The 20369-nt window shown below is 46.5% G+C and overlaps 2 protein-coding genes across 2 annotated transcripts in view; both read right to left on the bottom strand.

Annotated features, from left to right (window-relative positions):
• The window catches only part of LOC125943532 (uncharacterized), a 79122-nt gene extending 79017 nt beyond the window's left edge, over positions 1 to 105 (bottom strand). Inside the window, exon 1 of the mRNA XM_049662890.1 lies at positions 6 to 105. The gene's annotated coding sequence lies outside the window, so the exon portion shown is untranslated. The remainder of the gene's footprint in view (positions 1 to 5) is intronic.
• A 7077-nt stretch (positions 106 to 7182) lies between these two features.
• The window catches only part of LOC125943531 (putative protein TPRXL), a 19322-nt gene continuing 6135 nt past the window's right edge, over positions 7183 to 20369 (bottom strand). The window contains exons 3-4 of the mRNA XM_049662889.1: positions 8534 to 8632; positions 7183 to 7428 (exon numbers count right to left, since the gene is read on the bottom strand). Of these exons, the coding sequence (XP_049518846.1) occupies positions 7183 to 7428; positions 8534 to 8632 (345 nt within the window). The remainder of the gene's footprint in view (positions 7429 to 8533; positions 8633 to 20369) is intronic.

Genomic DNA, 20369 nt, shown 5'->3' with positions numbered 1-20369 from the left:
ATTACCAAAATAAAGTCAGTTGCGTCAGAAGATTCCGCGGATGCGGTCGGTTCTTCTTGACCAGATTGTACGCCTGGTGATTCCGACGTTTGCACTGGGATGTAATTCAAATCCGTCTGTCCTGTAATCTCAGATGAAGACGCCTGACAAAGGAAACGCCCAGTAGGCATTACTTGATGGAAGCGAAGATGTAATGATGTGTACTACACGTACAGAGAACTTTAGTATAATCGATAGGTTTAATAATCACCCAGATTTTCAAGGACATAGACATAACTAAATAGTAATGAACTCTTTAAGGTAATGTTAAACGTTTGAATGCCTATTTTGCAGATGGTCGTTGCACTCAAATGAAGTAGCGAAATTCCTGATATCGTAGTCGGAGAAGTAAGGCGTATTTAGCTGATGGTTTTGTTTGCTGTCTGATATCTGTGCGATATCTGTTACAGGCTGCAGAGTACATTTTTGTATCATGTTATGATTGAAATATACAAGTGAATAAAGCAAAACATGTAATTTTGGAGCGTTCCTAAATATCAGCCCAAGAAATACCCGCGCATAAATCACCCGGAGCTTGAATTGTAAAGTGTTAAAACTGTGTATTTGCTATGCATTACTGTGTTTCTGTATTTTATTTTATTGTATTCGTCGACGTGTGTTATAACCCTTAGTGTTACTGTAGTGTTTGTATTGTATACATTCGTTCTGGTGACAAATATCCCTGTTTCTTGCTGAGAGCGGCACTTGACCGGAGTGTTTTACATATACGTAAAGAAACAAATAAATGCTTCTCACGCACGCACACACGCACGCACGCACACACACACACACACACACACACACACACGCATGCCGTCGTAACAAGATAAAACACAGTGCGAGCACTTACTGAATATAAAGCGGTGAAGCTGTCTGGTTTTCTCGCCCAAGAGTCCATCTCTGGTTTTGTCTCATTGACATCCGGCGCACTTGATGTCAAATTACTGTACGCTGACGGCATGAATGACGGCGCAGATGTCTCGTCCTCATACTCATCCTCCGTAATGTCCGTCTGGAAAATGCGAGAAGCGGTCGTTTACGTCCCCGAAATGGCAGAACTAAGAAAGCTACATTGCTGCCTTCGCCCTCAACTAAACTCCACTTCCCAGCCGCACTTGCCTTAGTTGCATGTGATGGCCCTTTTTTGGTCCGCTATTGACAGTCTGGATTTTCGGGGGCCCTTTCTGCAGTATTCAGCTCTTGAGAACCACAGCTCGAGTAATCTCAGACATTTACAGCTCTATGGTTACGAAAATGATAATAATGAACAAACAGTTCCGAAGGACGCAGAAAAGAGGACAGGACAGTAAGGATGAGGTCTTCAACTCATTTCTGTGCTGCGACCAACGACCTCAATAGCAGAATAATGACGCGGGAATTACCTAGGGGCGTTACTACAGTGCAATTACGATAGTTAACAGCCAAGAATCCGAGGTTTGTACCATTATTTTGGAGTCGGCGTAGCAGAAATGGGGTGACCTAAGAAAAACTGGACTTATTTTAGGACCTTGTCGGCTGGCACTATCAGCAACATTGGCTACAAAGCACACTACCGCCTCTGTTTTCGATAGGCCTAGTAAAGACAAAGCACTACACCGTTCAGAGAGTAACCGTGCGGAAAAGAAGTCGCTTGCACGCTTTTTTGGATTTTATTTTCCTGTTGCGCCCATCGATACAATTAGGGCTAGGACTGCGTTTTTCGTTGCACCCATCACAGTTTATACACGGACGCAAGCCGAATAAGCCATTGCGTTGCGCGGTTTTTTGAAATCAGTTGCGTTTGCTTTCCTTTAAAAGCAAGTATTGTACACCATGGTGCTGGAGCGCCCGTCTAAATATACTGGAATGGAGAAGTCGTTTTGCTAGGCATCCATTGCACCGAATTTCATTACATTTATTGCAATTAAAGAAAAGTTCAAATCCACCAGCCATGGGATAGTTACTTTTAATTTATTCCATCAACGTTTTTAGAGAGAAGGTAAACATTTCAAAAGAAAGGCCTTACGCCTACAGCCCATAGCCTCCTATATTTTTTCATGCCCGCGCAGCGGAGCGGCGGAGGCCGTCCGCTGCCCTCCCCCTTCCTCCTCAATTTACGCCTGCCTTCTCCGCAAGAGGCGCTCGCACCCCATACTTGCCTGCACATGCTGCGGAGCGTACCAAGCATAGTTAGCTACGCTGCAACGTGTTGAGGCACCTTGAAGTACCTACCAAAGTGGCTCTACGAGCAAAAGTTGTCCTGTGTCCGTCGTGTGGGCAGCAGGTAAGCTTGGGTGTCTTGCGGAAGCAACGGTTTTAATTACGTTTTTTTTTGTTTGAACTATTAGGGAAGCATGAGATAACTCGCAATGAGTGTGTGCAGTGCTCGCGGAATAAAACGTGGCTTGTAAACATTAAAAAACAACAAATTGTATGTGCAATTCCATGTGATAAGAACGTCATATCGCTGCAAATCTGACCGCTAATGTTAACGTGGGCTCTGATGTAAGTGTAAGAGGCAGCGCTACGCCATCGTAGCACAAATTCAGGACGATGGAAGTGGAAGTACGTTTAATACATAGCCTTAAATCATCGCTTTTAATTCCTTGAGCATTGTACAATAAGTTAATTACGTGAACGTTTATTGTTGAAACAGCGTTCGGAGCGTTAAGGTTCAGTGTCACTGAATGAAGCGACCGTTTGTTTACTCGATTTTACAGAACCACATGTGAGTCAATTGCTAGCGCCGTCACAAATTATATTGTTTACTACTATAAAACTGTGATTTACGGTGCATATTTTATGCTGCATTACTTTCGACATACCAATTTAGTCTTCTATCCGCAGTGTGGAATCAGTTGGGGTGCCCTGTGCCCGACAAGATGCCGTACTGCTGCGTACCACGCTGCAAGTCTTCGAGCGAACAACGGACGCCGGGCATATCGTTCCACGAGATACCATCGGACCCAATCGAGTCGTTCTTTGTCTAGCTGAGGAAATCAGCAGGATCAAATGACCAAACGGACGTTCGCGCCATGCTCACAGGCATGGAGAAAACCCTCAAGACCGGTATCGCATCGGCGTCGAGTACAAGCAACATAATGGCAGCAGAAGAGAGTGATTGCTTGTCAACGCTGCCGCGACAGAAAAACACAAGGCAGCAAACCAGCGAGGAATTCCCTGCAGATGCATGTAGAGAGCTCATAGAGCGACTAAACCGAGATAAGCCTCTAGTTCCCACTCCAGATGCGGCCGCATTGGCTATGGTTGGTGGCTACCTCGCAAGATCCGTACGAGAAAACTTCGAATGTGAGGAGTGCTTCGCGCTCTTAACAAAGCCAAACGCGTCGACACCATCGGACTCGCTCATTAAACACCAAGACCGCGGTGGACTTCTTTACCCGTCTGCACAACTTCTAGATGTTCTCTACGCACTACAGAAGTTCGTCGAAGTTCTAGCAAGAAGAAGGCGTATGCATCACCCTCTAACGGAGGCTGTGAACAATGCTACCGAAATCCTCCGCGAGCACAAAGCTTTGATGTTTTCGAAGCCAGGGCACCAAGAGAATTTGCTTAAATTGTTGCTTACGAAGTTCTTTCGCCCAATAATCACCAATTTCGCTCTGAAAGCGACAGACAAACAAGACGTCGCCAAAGTGTTCGCAATAAAGCCACTGTCACGAAAGACCCTGAAACTGTGAGCTTGATCTCACAGCTGGCGGCCTAAGTGAAAGGTCCAGTTTTCACAATATGTCTCGTGTTGCTTGCTTTCAATGTACTGTGGGGATGGAAAGAAACGCGAACAGTCCGGCACCTACATCCTCTGATATTTCGCATTTCTTTTCGAGTGGTTGTAGCCTGCATGATAACTAGAAGCCACGAGAATAAAACTATTCTAGCATCTTTTCATTCCCACCAGAGTCACAGCAGGATGCAAACATCGCGCCGCACTGTTAGCGTTTCTTCCCATCACCCCTGTACATCATGAACAAACACCAGTGCAACCTGTGCATTTATTTCACAGCTCCATCTCTAATACGAGCGCAAATTTCTCTTCACAAGCACGCGCGCAACGGCGTAGTCGCGTCGTCTGCTCTGGGACTGGGTATGGGGTGGCAGCGCGGCGTGGTGGCGAGCGCATGAACTAGAAGGTACGGGCTTGCAACGCTCGCCACTCGGCGCGCATGAGAAAATATAGGAGGCTATGCTACAGCTTACAAATGATGATGATGATGGTGACTATGATATGTGGATTTTATTGGCAGAAGGGCCGGGGGTGGCCAAAGAGCGTAAAGCTTACTATTACGTAACTCAGCAACAAAGAACAGCATGAGAATCATGTAAACCACATCTATTGAGACATGTTAGGCGGGCAATAAGGTCGTTTTATACATCGCCCAGAAAAATGCTGCTAAGTTGTGAGGAGAACTTTTACTAAACCGTAGTATATTTTGTTAGAAGATCACATTAGCTGCCATATCTTAAACCAAATTTGTCCCCTTCAGATGTTCTAACTGGTGTAGTTTATAGAACTGCGATATCTGCTTTCCAGTGCAGAGTTGCGGATTTGTACACTATTTTCGTCAATTATTGCATTCTCACAAATTTTCGGCAATTGTTTGAAAAACGTATCATGCTCTAAATAAAAATAAAAATTTCGCTTGGTAGGCGTCATAAAATTCATATTCTCTATTAAATAAACGCATTTCACTCGTACAAGCTCTGCGATTATCTAATCACAACATTTATGCGTTTTGTACGTACTTAAACAAGGGAATCGTAGTTAGCCGCAAGCAAAAGCCTTAACCTAGGAAGTCGCTTTAACACGTAACCAAAGCATTATATTCATGCGACAGAGAAAAAAAAACGCTCTCATTACGCAAATGCAGAGGTGATAAATGTTGATTTCGGCGCGTTAAAGGGAAAGTAAAATTTCCATGACTAGCTAACCTAATATATAGGATAGCAGTCCTTAATTCAGCTAGATCAAAAGGAAATATGCAATACAAGCGAATTACTAGACACAGCAGCGGCAGCAGCGCTTTCGCAAAAGCTCGAGCTCTGCTCCCAGGGGAGGAATGGCGATGCGGCTGCAGCGCGTGGCATTCGTATTCGCTACACTTATAAATTTTAATGACAGCTCAAACATCATGCTTACAACTGCGGGACTACGCAGAAGGAATAAATAAATAAATAAATAAATAAATAAATAAATAAATAAATAAATAAATAAATAAATAAATAAATAAATAAATAAATAAATAAATAAATAAATAAATAAATAAATAAATAAATAAATAAATAAATAACATATCACAACTTCGTAAGTGATGCATGGCATAACAGTTGAAGCAGACATATTTACTGTCATTTCCTACTTTCAGCTGCTTTAGTATTTCGTAGACTGGGACTTTTGCACAACTCCAGGAACCTACATCACGAAACTATACGCCATAGGTTATAGAATAAACGAATGAAATGATCGTCAATAAAACCTCTATAATAAGCAGGTCGAATGGCCTACTATGACTATTACTGGGTTAACCGTGCAGTGAAGTCGTTGGTAGCTGGGTTCCGTTTTTCTAACGTACCAAACGGACCTAAGGCATTTTCGTCTACTTCGTCACGTGCGAACAGTGATGGGCGAACAGGTAGAAACACGGAGATACCTATTATAGAGTAACAGGGCACCAAATAATGCGAAGTAAGACCAGGACATGAAAGCAGTGATGCCGAGATAAAATTTGTAATGGAGAGAGTCGCTCATCCCAAATATGCGAATCTAATAATGTCGAGGACATGATTAGGCTATCCTAATTAGTGTTATTAAGTGCCTATTGGACGAAACTGAACGAAAAGTGAACACAAATATGGTACAAAGCGTATACCAGATAATCGGCGGGGGACCGAGTCACAAATGTAACGCAAGCTTCAGAGTGATGACGAAGCCCATGCACAAGCCGTGAGAGAAGCGGATCGAACGATAACATATTTTCCAAGTGAAGTGCTTATCGCCGTAATTGAGTTTGATTTGCAAGAAGTGTGATTCTGTGGTCTTGCTGGGAACAACCTGTAAGACATACGAGTCGGGCCGATCCGTCCGCACTGATTATCCCACTTAATTTGAAGCACGCAAAGGTGTAAAGTAAGAAAAAAAGATGCCGCAGTGAAAAATACATCTGATTAAAAACAAGGACGATGTACGAGATATTATGGCGCAAGGGACAATGGTGGCGAAAGAGCACCGTGAAATGGTATGATGCAGTCAGTGGTGAGGTCAATGACAAATGGTATACGTTAAAACAAGTAACTTGCGTTCTACTGCAAATTATTCTAATTACTACGTAATGGCTGCTTTACGCAAGCGAACAGATAAGAGTTGCTTTCGGTACTGACAGGTTAATTATCGTCGACTACTATACCCATTAAGACGAGCACAGGATATTGTATAAGGTTATCCTTATTTTGTAAACGCAAGCTTGCAACGACTATCAAACTATTCTTATACTCTGGTCTATAATTCGTGTTATTCAGTCGCTTTTCTTTTTTTCAACATCAAGTTGAAGAAGTGCGTCATGCTAAAACTACTTTGTACGTGGATACATTGCTACCGCGCAAAGTGATGTGCACGTTCAGTGTTGACATTCGCTTTCATTTCTGGGTAAATAAACTGCGACAGGAGTGAAAAGGTTGTTTGCCACCCCCATTTGAGTAATGGCGAAGAATATACTGTATGCTACGTAATTAGAAGGGTTTGATGTGTGGAATTTTTCGAGCTAAACAGGGGGGTGATTTACGCTCAAATTTTGCACAGATGTATCATTTTGCAACGAGTTCATGTAATACCACATTTTCGGGCATTACTAGATTCGACCACAATAAATCTAAAGTAGGTGTCATCTGCAGCGATGCCACTCAGAACTTGTCGATTCTTGTAGGTCATGGCTACAATGAATATCATGATTTCATCGCAGTAGGGGTGTTAGTGCCATCGTTTTGTTGCAGCCGAATCGTAAACTTGAATGGCGTAGCTCAAGCGAAAATCAGTTGAGATTTTTTTTTGTGCACAAAACGAATAAGCTGTACCAGTAAACATAACATTAAGCCCACCAATCTGAATAAAGCGATCTCTATGTGAAAGTTGATCGTGAATGAGCCAGTGGCTTAGCAGGAAGAATCTTGCATTCTGGACGAAGGTGTAATAAGATAAAACTCTGTGGGTGGTCTTACTGAATGTACACCAGTGACGTTGTCAAGTGCCGTCGGCGTCGAAGAGTTCACTTCTGGTTTTGTCTCGGTGACATCGGTCGCATTTGATGCGAAATCATTGTACGCCGATGACATGGATGATGGCGCTGTTGACTCCTCCTCGTTCTCGTCCTCAGTGTCGTCTGTGCTGTTGGAATTCGTCTGAAAAATGAGAGAATCCGTCATTTACGTCCCGGACATAAAAATGGCAAAAAAACTTGTAGCACGCTTAAGCTTCGCCTTTAAGAGTGGAGCGCGATAGCATTCAAAGATCCGTGACTGCTTCTCATGCTTCCCGGCAACAAGAGCTTCTGTAACGGTAATGTTTACCGGGAAACGCTGGCGGCGAACGCGATGCACGAAGGCGACCTTACTGGTAGAAACGTGACCTCTTGCGTGGGCCGATCCCGGAGGTAGTACACAGCGGCGCCAAAAAAATTACATAATTTTCAGGTTTTGCTATTGCTTTGCACTTTTAATATTTTAGTCTGAGCAAATTTAACATAAAAGACATGTGCTGTCGGTGTTTTGTTTCTTGACATTTGTTCGTGGGCTGTCATTCTCAAAATTCAGAGGAATAACTTTTTAAAGAACGTAGGACAAGATGTGATCAATTTTAGAGATAGAAGAACTTCAATGCCGTATCGAATATACACGGCCATTTTTGCCCACGGGACGCCAACGCCGGTTACGACGCGAACACCAGATTTTCTGCGAACGAGGCCCTTAACGCTTTCGCGTTAATATGCGTTGTCCCCTATGTCCCTCATTTCTTCCTTCTGTGGACATTGTAAGGCACCTACAAAATACATTTCCATTGAAAGTTAAGTGGCAGTAGTACGACCTATGGATTGTCGTGCTTCTTCATTCTCAATTATTGTAAGGGCATTAGAGCTTTCTTGTTGTACAAGTGGTGTCCCTAACGTGGCGTCTTTGACGGGTATCCGGCTCCGCAATGGCTTCCAGCGCATGCTATCAGCAAAACCACGACCTTCAGAATTAGATTTTGTTAACACAGAGACAGCTGTTGCTGGGGCTTGTACTTGGACACAACATATTCTCGTAAATGACAGTGTGACTGAGATGAGCGGCATGATCGTAATTTTGAGCGAGGATATTTCCGAAGTACGCAAGCAAGAGGATAAGCGATATTCACAGAGATGCGTCGCAATACTTCCCAGATGTCGGGATGATTCGAGACGCAGACTCCAAGCGCGCGATTATTTCTTTCCCTCAGCTTGATGGGAGGAGAAAGCGAAGCACTTACTGTACCGCTGAAGGCAAATGGAGATTCAGTAGAACTGGACTCGTTTGCTAGTAATTCCTCATGGTCATCTATCACCTGCGTTGGCCAACGCAACGTCTCCTGCGAATGAACAAAGGCAGCGGTAGGCTCCAAGGCGTAGAACGAGGCTTTGTCCCTTGAATAAAAACATGCATATGGTGATTCTGTGACACTAATGAGCAGCTGCACCCCGTTATTAACCGGGCTTATTGTCGAAACATCCACAGCACTGCCTATATTGGCTAGAGATAATCACGTGGTTATAATGATGCTTTCGAGAACAATGTGATTTTGGGAGCGCGCGGGGACGACACCACGAGCCTGCACAATTTCTGCACCTTACGTTCTCGTGAGCAGTAAGAACAAGTGTACGCAAGTGAAACTGAGATTGGTTTTTCGACAGGTGCTTGTTCTTGACATTTCGCCTGCTGTACACGTGTGATGAGAAATCATATTCGATATAAATGACCTAATATGACTTTTCAGATACGATTTTTCTTTCCCTCGTATGGTATCGACTTGTCGTCCTAGGCATTGTGACTCGTGTTGCGAATGTTGTACGAATTATCTTCAAGGTCGCGGGTTTGACTCAAGCCGTTTCGATGAGGGCTAAATAAAGAAAATGAAATAAAAGAGAAAACTCTAGTTTACTTAGATTTAGGTGTACGTTATAGAACCTCAAGTGGCCAAAAGCAATTCCGGAGTTCCCGCTACTGCGCGCCTACTAACTGTACCGTGGTTTTGGCGCTTAAAACCCCTGAAATCTTGCAACTTGTGGTACAAGAAAAAATGGGTCGATAGTAGCAATAATGCAACTTGAATAACGTCATTAGAGCCCGATTATGTTCGTTTTAAAGCTTAGTTGCTGTCTTAGGCCTGATTCAGACAGCTGTCATCCGTTGCTGTGCGAATGTGGTCTCGCATTATCATTCCGCTAGTGGAGTGTGCCAGAGTTTATTGAGTATTTCTCCTGCTTCTCACAGATTTTACATCATTCTGGATTTTATGCTGTAGCCAGAATCTATAGACAAACAATTGTCCCGATAAAATTTGAGGTCAGGGTAAGTGTTTCTCTCCCTGCCTTTACTAACCCCGTGTGCTCATTTCGCGACGCATCAGTGACGCCTCCACGACTTCCAAATATTGAAGGGTGTGCCAAGACTTCATAATGCTTGACTGCGCTACCAGGGCAACAAGTGGCCGGCGCAGTCTCCAGAAACTGCGTTGTGGGCAGCTTGGTCACACCGAAGATTACGAAAGAATGTTGACACACGTGGCAAGAACACAAATTTTAGCGATTGTTCTAGCTTTTGTGTGACTATCGTAGAAAAACTGCGCTGCGAACTGCGCTAGCCAGCATTTTACCGGTACGGCAGCACGTTTAACAAAAGTAAAAAAAAAAGAAAGAAAAAGATACTGTGACACCATTCGTCCAGATAGCCTAGGTCACAAAGAGCGGCAGAGAAGACTGCCGGCTCACCTGATAAAGTGGTCCACGTAATATCCTGCCTATACTCAAGCTCTACGCCACGTGCTAAGCGATACACTCTATAACAGCGACACACCTATTACACTCTATTAAAATCTTGCATGAAACCATCAAACCATCATCATAAAGTTTTGGTGAAGCAGCGCACTTGAGGACAAAGTGGAGGACTAAAACGGTATGATGACTAATCACCAACTCGTCCAACTTTCCAGATTACTCTACATCGAACCATCAATGAAACCATCTAATTTCAACCAAGCCTGTGAGGTTCAGTGACCAGCACTCTTCGTTCAGTAGGATAATTATTGTGTACTAATTGCCTGGCTAAATTGCGAAGAATAACGAAACGCGTTTCAGCTTTTTTTTTTTTTTTTAGTGAATGGCGTGAATTGCAAGGGGAAAGTTGTTCTGGCGTCCAAAAACATCCCTTTATGTGTACTACAGTCGAACCCGAATATATTGAATGTGAAGGCAATCACAAAAAATTTTGATAGGTAGGTATTTCCATATATAATATAAAAACTTTATTAAAACGTTTTCAAGGGGATTTTACTGTTGTTAGTTATGCGCAATAATTCGTTATATGTGGGCTCGATATATTTGGGTTCGACTGTATGTCCTGCGTAATTATTGTTTCCGCGCGCCTCATGACAAAAATTCAGCCCATTAAATGTGCACATCCGCGCGGCGCGATACCAGCGGTTTCAAAAATTGTCAGGTGTCCTTAGCTATCGCCAAAGAGACACGACTTGTAAGACTTGTAAAGAGAGATTTGTAAAGCCTACTGCAATTCACCTTAATCCACCATAATTCACCCTAATCCACTTTAATTTAATCATCAATCCGTCAATAACTCGGATATATTACTCGACGTGACGTAGCACTTTTACTGCGGTTTCACAAGTATGTTCATCGACCAAGGCCATCACAAATAGCTCTGCAAGTCTGTCCATTCACCTCACGTAGATTACATAATCATCTTTCTTTCACACGCATCTATGGTAAAACAGATGCTTTTAACTCATATGCGCTTCCACATGTCATCCGCTTGTGGAACGGCCTTCCCGATATCCTGGTAGCTGAAGCTAACAAAGAAAAATTCCGTCACTGCATAAACATGCATTTCGTACTTTAAATAACTTCTTGTCTGCGTTGCTTCTTGTATGCATTTTTTTTCTTTTTTTGGATCTGAGGAGTTTAGAGTTTGTTTAAACTTGATTCTTTCTTGTATTATTATTAACAAAGTGCTTAATGTTCTGCATAATTGTATGCTCTTTATATTATGTAAAACTTTTGAAGCTCCTCTTACCCAATGCCCATTCTTCGGGCCTGTAAGGTATATTGAATAATAAATAAATAAGTAAATAAATAAATAAATAAATAAATAAATAAATAAATAAATAAATAAATAAATAAAGGACTTTGCTAATAATTAATCATGTCTTATACACGGTTGGACATGCTTTGGTTTGCTTTTGGCCTTCATTGGGTCACGTGACTTTCTGCACCTCACATTGCGACCTTGAAACATAGAGATCTAAGGCTTTTGCCTTAAAAGTGGGTTGAAGGAAATGAATCTAATGCCGCTCTTTGGCCGACTCCGCAATCAAGTGATCGTCGCGCAGCCTATCGTCACTCGAGGACTACGCAGCTTATGACCAGCGGTTGTCAATAACCACACCGACCGCTTGCTACATACAGGTGATTGCCGAGTCGTGCGATGAGCGCAGTTAGCTCATTCAACTTGCTTTTTGGGGCCACTGCTGTTGCGGCGTGTGATTACATAATCACGTGGTACTTCTATTTCGCGCGCCACAAGTAAACCGCGGAAAAAATATAATAACGCCGTACACAGCGCACTCAGAATGATTGAATGGGACGTTTTCGCACGTATTAACAAACTTCACGGCAATCCACAGGCCACGTGACGGCAACTCGATAGGTGGAACTAAAAAAAAAAGACATTTCGAAAGATGGCCCAAATTTCGACAGCCTTCTGTTAGCAATGTCGAGAGTTGATAATAACAAACGCATATGTAATCCTAATAAATTAATTACGCGTATAATCAAAGGCGCATTTACGGCACTTGGTCGTAACTTCCCTGCCACGTTGTAGCAAGTGGTTTGGTTAGGATTAAAACAATGCTATAAGGCAGCAGGGAACTTGTGACTAAATATCGTAGATGGGTTTGTTAGTAGAGGGGAGTACCGTCTAGGACGTTGCTAACGGTAGGTTTTAATGAGTAAGCGTTATGAGATATTGCTGCACTTATGAGAATTGCCACCAGCAAAGACTGCATGCTCACTTGAAACGGAAGGCTGCAATTCTTGAAGCTCGCGTCTGGCGCTTCCGCTTCCTCGGCTTAGATTGACCGATACCCGTTCAAGCGGTTTCCAGTAAGACCACGCAAATGCATCATAAGTGCAGCAAGTAAAGTGCATGTGTGTGAAGAGTGGGAAGCCGGTCACGTGGTAGAGGGAATATGAGAGCTGACATGAACACGTCTGTGTGTATGCGTGTATATATATATATATATATATATATATTGCCACCTGTAGGTAGTGGGTCGAGGGCAAGAGTGGGTCGAGCCCAAGAGAAGAAAGAAGACCGCGCGCCCCCCTCTCTGCTCGAGCCAGCCCCGACGGTCGCGTCTTCCGAGAGCCAGCTGCTCTACGGGTTATTAAACCTTCAAGTCTACTTCTAGAGGCTCGTGACAAACTGGTGGAGGTGCGGGGTAAGCGTCCTCACGGATGTTGCAGACCCCTCCAAGGATCCGCGCTACGAATCCAGTGCCTGTCGACACTCCCGTGCATCGGGCCAGCCGCAGTATCAGGGGACTGTCCCCAGAAGTCGTCGACGCTACGGTTCCCACCACATCGACCGGAATGACCAGCGCCTCCCTTCAAACCGCCCCAACCGGTACGGGAAGCACGATGTCGAATCGTTACACACTTGAGAGCCCACGGATCCCAAAGACATTTCATGGCACAGTGTTCGAAGACGTCGAAGACTGGATGGTCGAATACGAGCGCGTGGCCTCCGTGAAGGAATGGAACGACACGGAAAAACTCAGACACGTCTACTTCTACCTGGAGGATGGCGCGCGTACGTGGTTTTAGAACCGCGACGGGCAACTGCCGTCGTGGCGCGAGTTTTGTCGTCAGCTCCTGGAGACCTACACCAGTTCTTATCGCCACGAACGAGCGGAACGAGCGATTCAGGCCCGTGTCCAGTTGCCAAACGAAACTGTGACCACGTACGTCGAAGACATGACGCGCCTCTTCCGACGAGCGGATCCAAGAATGACGGAGGAGAAGAAGTTACGTCATCTGATGCGCGGGGTCAAGGAGCAACTCTTCGCTGGCCTCATACGGAGCCCTCCGAAGACGGTCGCGGAGTTCTTGTCCGAGGCCGTAACCATGGAAAAGATGCTTCTGCATCGCTCGAACTTGTATGAGCGGCAAGCAATCAGCATGTCTGCTGCTGACATTTTCACGGCCATAGGAAGCAACGGCGACTCACTGCGAGAACTCATCCGCTCTGTAGTGCGTGAAGAGTTGCAAAAGGCCGCTGTAACACCGCAACCTACGGTAAGCTCCATATCGAGCATTATCAAGGACGAACTGCACCAGGCGCTTCGTGATACCTTGCCTCCTGCTAACGCTGCGGCAATACCTCCTGAATACCCCCGTGCGACCTACGCGGAAGCCCTGAAGCGCCCTGCTTCCTCTCCGCCGCTATTCGTTCGTGCTCCTAATACGGTGTCAGTTCAGTCGGTGCAGCCGATACCGTACTACAACGCTGGGTACACGCCGCCGCCCGTTGTTCATGCCGCTCCATTTGCCCATCGTACGGAGCAAGCGGTTCACGACGTCGACGATAGACGCCCGCCCCCTCGGAAGTCGGATGTTTGGCGCACACCCGATTATCGGCCTCTGTGCTTCCACTGCGGTGAAGCTGACCACTTGTACCGCCAGTGCCCATACCGGCGCCTTGGGATTCGCGGATTTTCCGCATACTCGCCGCCGCCCCGATACGGCCAACGACCCCGGGACATTCAGGAATACCTGTCCCCGCAGCGCTTGCCACCGCCTGCCAGGCGGCAGTCGCGTTCGCCGTCTCCGAGACGATTTTCACCTCCGCCCCAGCGGTATTCTCCCGAGCGGTCGACCAGTCCCCGCCGGGAAAACTAACTGAGGCGATCTTTGGGGGCGAGGTCGCTGACGGTCGAAGCGCTGAAGACCTCCGACGGACGCAGTTACGGAAAGATACCGACCCGACACCACCTGCAACTGAACGGGACGACCGGCTTTCGCTCGAGATACCAGTTACTGTTGACGGTTATGCCGCTAGTGCTTTATTGGACACCGGCGCAGACTACACGATACTAACCGGCAAAATAGCAACACAGCTGAAGAAAGTGATCACGCCCTGGCATAACTCGCAGATTCGGACGGCTGGCGGCCACATCGTTACTCCGCTGGGCGCCTGCACGACTAGAGTTGAGATTCAAGGATGTACATTCGTAGCGAGCTGCCTTGTCTTACGCGAATGCTCCCGCGACGTTATCCTTGGGGTTGACTTCCTGCAGGAATACGGCGCGATTATCAATCTGCAAGAGCGTCGTATCACTTTCTCCGCCGAACGAGCAATCGACGTGCAAGACGGCCGACGGCGCGACGACGTACTTCGTGTTTCTGCTGACAGTGTAACGCTTCCTCCACGTGCCAGTGTCCTCGTCGACGTCACATGCTGTGGCTTACGCGATGGCGAAGCGGTGGCCGAAAGTAACTTGGAACACCTACTGAAGCAAGGTGTTTGTGTGGCTCGCAGTGTTATACAGATTCGTGCTGGTCATTCGCAATTGCTTGTTACCAACTTTAGCTACGAGCACCGACACCTGTTCCGCGGCACTTCGTTTGCGTTTGCAGACCCAATGGCAGACGTTAACAACTGTTTCACGTCAGAAGTAGTGGAGACAGCAGACACGTCTCTGGGCCATCTTGACATCAATTCTGAACTGTCCACCGATAGCCAGACAGCACTGCGCAAGCTCTTGCTTGAATTCAGGACCTGCTTCGCACATTCTTCCAAGGTACGCCAGACTTCCATCACTAAACACAGGATCATCACGTACGAAGACGCACGCCCGATACACCAGCAGCCTTACCGCGTGTCGGCAAGAGAACACCAAGCCATACGTACGCAAGTCCAGGAGATGCTTGACGATGCGGTCATCGAACCTTCCAACAGCCCGTGGTCATCTCCGGTCGTTCTTGTCAAAAAGAAAGACGGAACGCTACGCTTCTGTGTCGACTACCGCAAGCTCAACAACGTGACTAAAAAGGACGTGTACCCGCTGCCGCGTATCGACGACTCGTTAGATAGACTACGGCGTGCCCACTATTTTTCTTCTCTCGATTTAAAAAGCGGGTACTGGCAAATCGAGGTAGACGAACGCGACCGCGAGAAAACAGCCTTTGTGACTCCAGATGGGCTCTATGAATTTAGAGTGCTTCCTTTTGGCTTGTGTTCAGCCCCGGCTACTTTCCAGCGAATGATGGACACTGTCCTTACTGGACTGAAGTGGCAGGCCTGTCTTGTGTACCTGGATGATGTGGTCATCTTCTCTGAAACGTTTGAGCAGCATCTTCACCGCCTACGGAGTGTGCTAGAAGCCATCCGATCGGCAGACCTCACACTTAAGCCCGAAAAGTGCCACTTTGGTTACGAAGAGCTCAAGTTCCTCGGTCATGTAGTAAGCGCCAAAGGGGTCCGACCCGATCCAGACAAGCTTGCCGCTGTGGCCGCGTTTCCAGCTCCTGCCGATAAGAAGGCCATCCGGCGCTTTCTGGGTTTGTGCGCCTACTATCGCCGGTTTATTAAAGGCTTTTCGAAGATAGCGGAACCCCTGACACGCCTTACAAGGGACGATACGCCATTTGTGTGGCATAATGAGCAACAGGCGGCTTTTGCTGAATTACGACAGCGCCTTCAGTCAGCACCCGTTCTTGCACATTTTGACGATGATGCTGATACTGAGGTGCATACCGACGCCAGTAGCATTGGCCGTGGCGCAGTGCTCGTCCAGCTTCAAGATGGAGTGGAAAGAGTTGTAGCGTATGCCAGCCGCTCCCTGTCCCGTGCCGAGGCGAATTATTCGACTACGGAGAAGGAGTGCCTCGCGGTCGTGTGGGCGATCATCAAGTTTCGCCCCTATCTCTATGGTCGTCCCTTCAAAGTAGTGACGGACCACCATGCCCTCTGTTGGTTGGCAAGCATGCGCGACCCTTCAGGACGACTGGCACGGTGGAGCTTGCGGCTACAGGAATTTGACATCACCATTGTTTATAAGTCTCGCCGTAAGCATGAAGACGCTGACACGCTGTCCCGCGCACCCATTGATCCTGCCAGTCAGGAAACAGAGGATGATGACGGCTTCCTGGGCGCCATTAGTTCGTCGGACTTGAGCAGACGGCAGCGTGACGACGCTGAGATTCGACCGATCATCGATCATTTAGAGGGTCGCGACACAACCATACCACGCCATCTGTCCCGCTCGCTGACGTCCTTCCGTCTGCGAGATAACGTGCTGTATAAGAAGAATGCTCGTTCGACCAGCCGTGCTTACCTCCTGGTGGTTCCAAGGGACATGCGCGACGACGTCCTCTTCGCTTGCCATGACGAACCGACATCTGGTCATTTAGGCTTTTCACGAACACTCGCTAGAGTAAGCGAAATGTACTATTGGCCCGGGCTTTCGGCAAGCGTCAAACAGTACGTTAAAGGCTGTCGTGAATGCCAGCGCCGCAAGACACCATCCGTTAAACCGGCTGGCTTACTTCAGCCAATTGAGCACCTCACACGCCTTTCGACCAAGTCGGCATGGACATTCTCGGACCGTTTCCTCTTTCTGCCGACGGCAACAAATGGGTGATCGTCGCGACTGATTTTTTAACACGCTATGCTGAGACGGAGGCGATCCCACGAGCCACGGCCTCAGAGGTAGCGCACTTCTTCATGCGCCACATCGTCTTGCGTCACGGTGCTCCCTCCACTGTAATAACTGACAGAGGGACAGCATTCACAGCACAGCTTATGGACGAGGTTTTTGAATTGAGCAACACCAGGCATCGCAAGACGACCGCGTACCATCCGCAGACCAACGGACTTACCGAGCGACTGAATAAGACGGTGACAGACATGCTCGCAATGTACATCGACGTTCAACACAAAACATGGGATCGGATCTTGCCTTACGTGACCTTCGCGTATAACACCGCCGTGCAAGAGACGACGCGCTTCACGCCCTTTCGCCTTCTCTACGGTCGCGAAGTCCAGACGATGCTGGACGCTATGCTGCCGTGTCAAGACGCTGACCTATTGACAACTGAGGCCGAGGAATTTGCAGAGCGTGCTGAGGAAGCCCGGCAGCTCGCGCGGCTGCATATCGGCCAGCAGCAGCAGGCAGACGCACGACGCTACAACATCCGCCACAGGGACGTGTCCTACAACCCCGGGGACCAAGTTTGGGTGTGGACCCCCGTTCGCCGTCGTGGTCTCTGTGAAAAACTGCTGAGCCGGTATTTCGGTCCGTATAAAGTGCTCCGCCGCGTCAGTGACGAAAACTACGAAGTTGTTCCGGACACATCATCGCAGACACGGAGTAGGACACAAAGACAACCGAGCTCAGACATAGTTCATATTGTGCGCATGAAGCCGTACATTGCGCGTCCGTAACTTTTTTTGTTTTCATTTTTTTGTTCTCTCATTCCCTTCTTTGTTTCTACTTTTCATTTATCTTTGGGAGATTGCTTCTTCGTTCATTGACTGTGCCGGCGTGACGGCTACCTTTTTTGTGTACTTTCGCTTTGCCTGCCTTCTTCTTCGTTGTCTTCTACGCCTATTTTTTTTAGCATCGAGGCGATGCTTTTGTTCGGAAGGGGGGATATTGCCACCTGTAGGTAGTGGGTCGAGGGCAAGAGTGGGTCGAGCCCAAGAGAAGAAAGAAGACCGCGCGCCCCCCTCTCTGCTCGAGCCAGCCCCGACGGTCGCGTCTTCCGAGAGCCAGCTGCTCTACGGGTTATTAAACCTTCAAGTCTACTTCTAGAGGCTCGTGACAATATATATATATATATATATATATATATATATATATATATATATATATGTATATACGACTTCAACACATACATACAACACACACACGAATATATATATATATATATATATATATATATATATATATATATATATATACGTGTGTTGTTGTCTGTATGTATGTGGTGAAATCGTGCTCAAAGACGTGCGACGTAATGCTAACGCAATTATCTCGCGTTTACCACTATATCGGCACTCATTTTTTTTTTTCAGTTTCAACAACAACCTGAGGCTGCATGGGAGGGATGCATTAAGCTTGCGCCGGATTATTACGGTTACGAATACAGCTTCTATTCGTACACTCTGTATTTGCGATACAAATACAATGTGGGCCCTTCAGAGCAATGTAGGACAAAATGTGTCGGTGGTGCGCTCGCATGCTCATTGAAAGCCTATTTTTATGCGCGGAGGTGGGCAGCGATTATTGACATTGCGCGTGTGCTGCGGCTATGTGCTGGCTGGGTATTCATGGTTGCGTACCCACTAAGAAAAAATAGGATGAAAGTGAACACGTCGCTGGAATCGAGCTACCGAAAAACGTTACTCTCTGGCTTTTTTTCCCCTAGTAGCTCCCGATGAAACTTGAAAGCAGCTCAGCTGGGTGTGATCACCAGATGCATTTGCGTGGTCTTACTGGAAACCACTTGAACGGGTATCGGTCAATCTAAGCCGAGGAAGCGCGAGACGCGAGCTTCAACAATTGCAGCCTTCCGTTTCAAGTGAGCATGCAGTCTTTGGTGGTGGCAATGCTCATAAGTGCAGCAATATCTAAAATGGAAATAGTAAGATAGTCATGTCAGAAGAGCTATGAACTTGGGGGAAAACTCGTAAAACAAACTGTCGCAGCTCACGCGCCACTTGGCGAGATTTTGTATGATGTTCATAAGAAGGAAGGAAGGAAGGAAAGGTTAACCAGTTCAGGCAGGGAGGTTAACCAGTTCAGCACAACCGGTTTGCTACAACCGCTGGTTTTGTTCATAAGAAATTGTGGCCGAAACTGTATAGGGTGCCGGCTTGACAAACCAACCGTCACAATTGGCGCTTGAGGCATGATCATTCGAAGCGGAAAGGTACAAGCTAAATGCATTGCAAAAAAAAAAAAAGCGCACGCGACTGTTGGCGCAGCAATATCCATAGACTGTAGAGGTGAAGGTAAGACAGTGCAGGCCTTACAAAATGAAGCAGGTCCACTGTGGTACTCAGAGGTTGTGGAGACGCAGACATATCCATGCTGCCAGTTGGCGAATGTCCTTTCGGCTGCTCTGAATCACTTGTCAATCTGTCTGTTTCATACACGGTTTCCTGGACGAAGGGAAACAGTGCCAGGTAAGTGATGAATGGTTGTCACATGTTGCTGTGAAGGGCGAACATAAAGGAATTTATGTTATGTGCATACGCTTTCCTAAGAAAGCTGTATGTTGTAAAAGAAACTGTAAAAGTATGTTGTGCTTACTTTCCAGCCACTTACCTCATTCAATATAAAAGAAACGGCACGTGATCAGGTAAAGAAAAAGAGTTGAGATCTCAACTGTACTGTGGCATTGAAATTACGGAGGAAAAGATGCTCCGATCGGCACGTCAATTACAAAAAGGAGAAAATGCAAATACATGGCTTGCACGACTCTTTAACTGTATGTGAGCAGTTTAGTCACAATAAAAACATGTGTGGAGTTGTGGTTACGTTCCGGGTACGCTGACATACATTTAGTAGAGGTGGGCGAATATAGACTCTTGCGAATGGCTGTGGCTAAAGATATCCACGTCCGACGTCTCCCTTCAACTTTCATTACAGGTACGTTCGACGCATCCGGCAGTGTTTTTATGGGAGTACGTCTGAGGCATTGCGTTTATTTTTGCTTGTTTCACGTTAAGACATGTCGGGCATAAGCACGCTTAACGGCTAAATACATGCTTTCCTCACGTCAGCGCTCATTCTTTGTGTATTGCGGTGCAGCGTGTCTGAGTCGGCGCAGGCAGTGCAGATCGAAGGGCTTATCAGTGCTGCAACAACTGCTGCATCTGCTTCCATAGCGTTGATGCGCCGCTTTCACAGCAGCAAAACGCATTCGATTAAGTACCCCCTCTACTCCGACGCGTTACTATGACAACGTGTGCTTCTCTCAAATAAACCAGTGATACAATTGGTCCACCGGTCCACTGATCCACTT

The sequence above is a fragment of the Dermacentor silvarum genome, chromosome 2 (genome assembly GCF_013339745.2).
Source record: "Dermacentor silvarum isolate Dsil-2018 chromosome 2, BIME_Dsil_1.4, whole genome shotgun sequence".
In the NCBI taxonomy this organism is placed as follows: domain Eukaryota; kingdom Metazoa; phylum Arthropoda; class Arachnida; order Ixodida; family Ixodidae; genus Dermacentor; species Dermacentor silvarum.
Note: the sequence above shows the minus strand (reverse complement) of the source record. Positions and strands in the feature narration are given on the sequence as shown.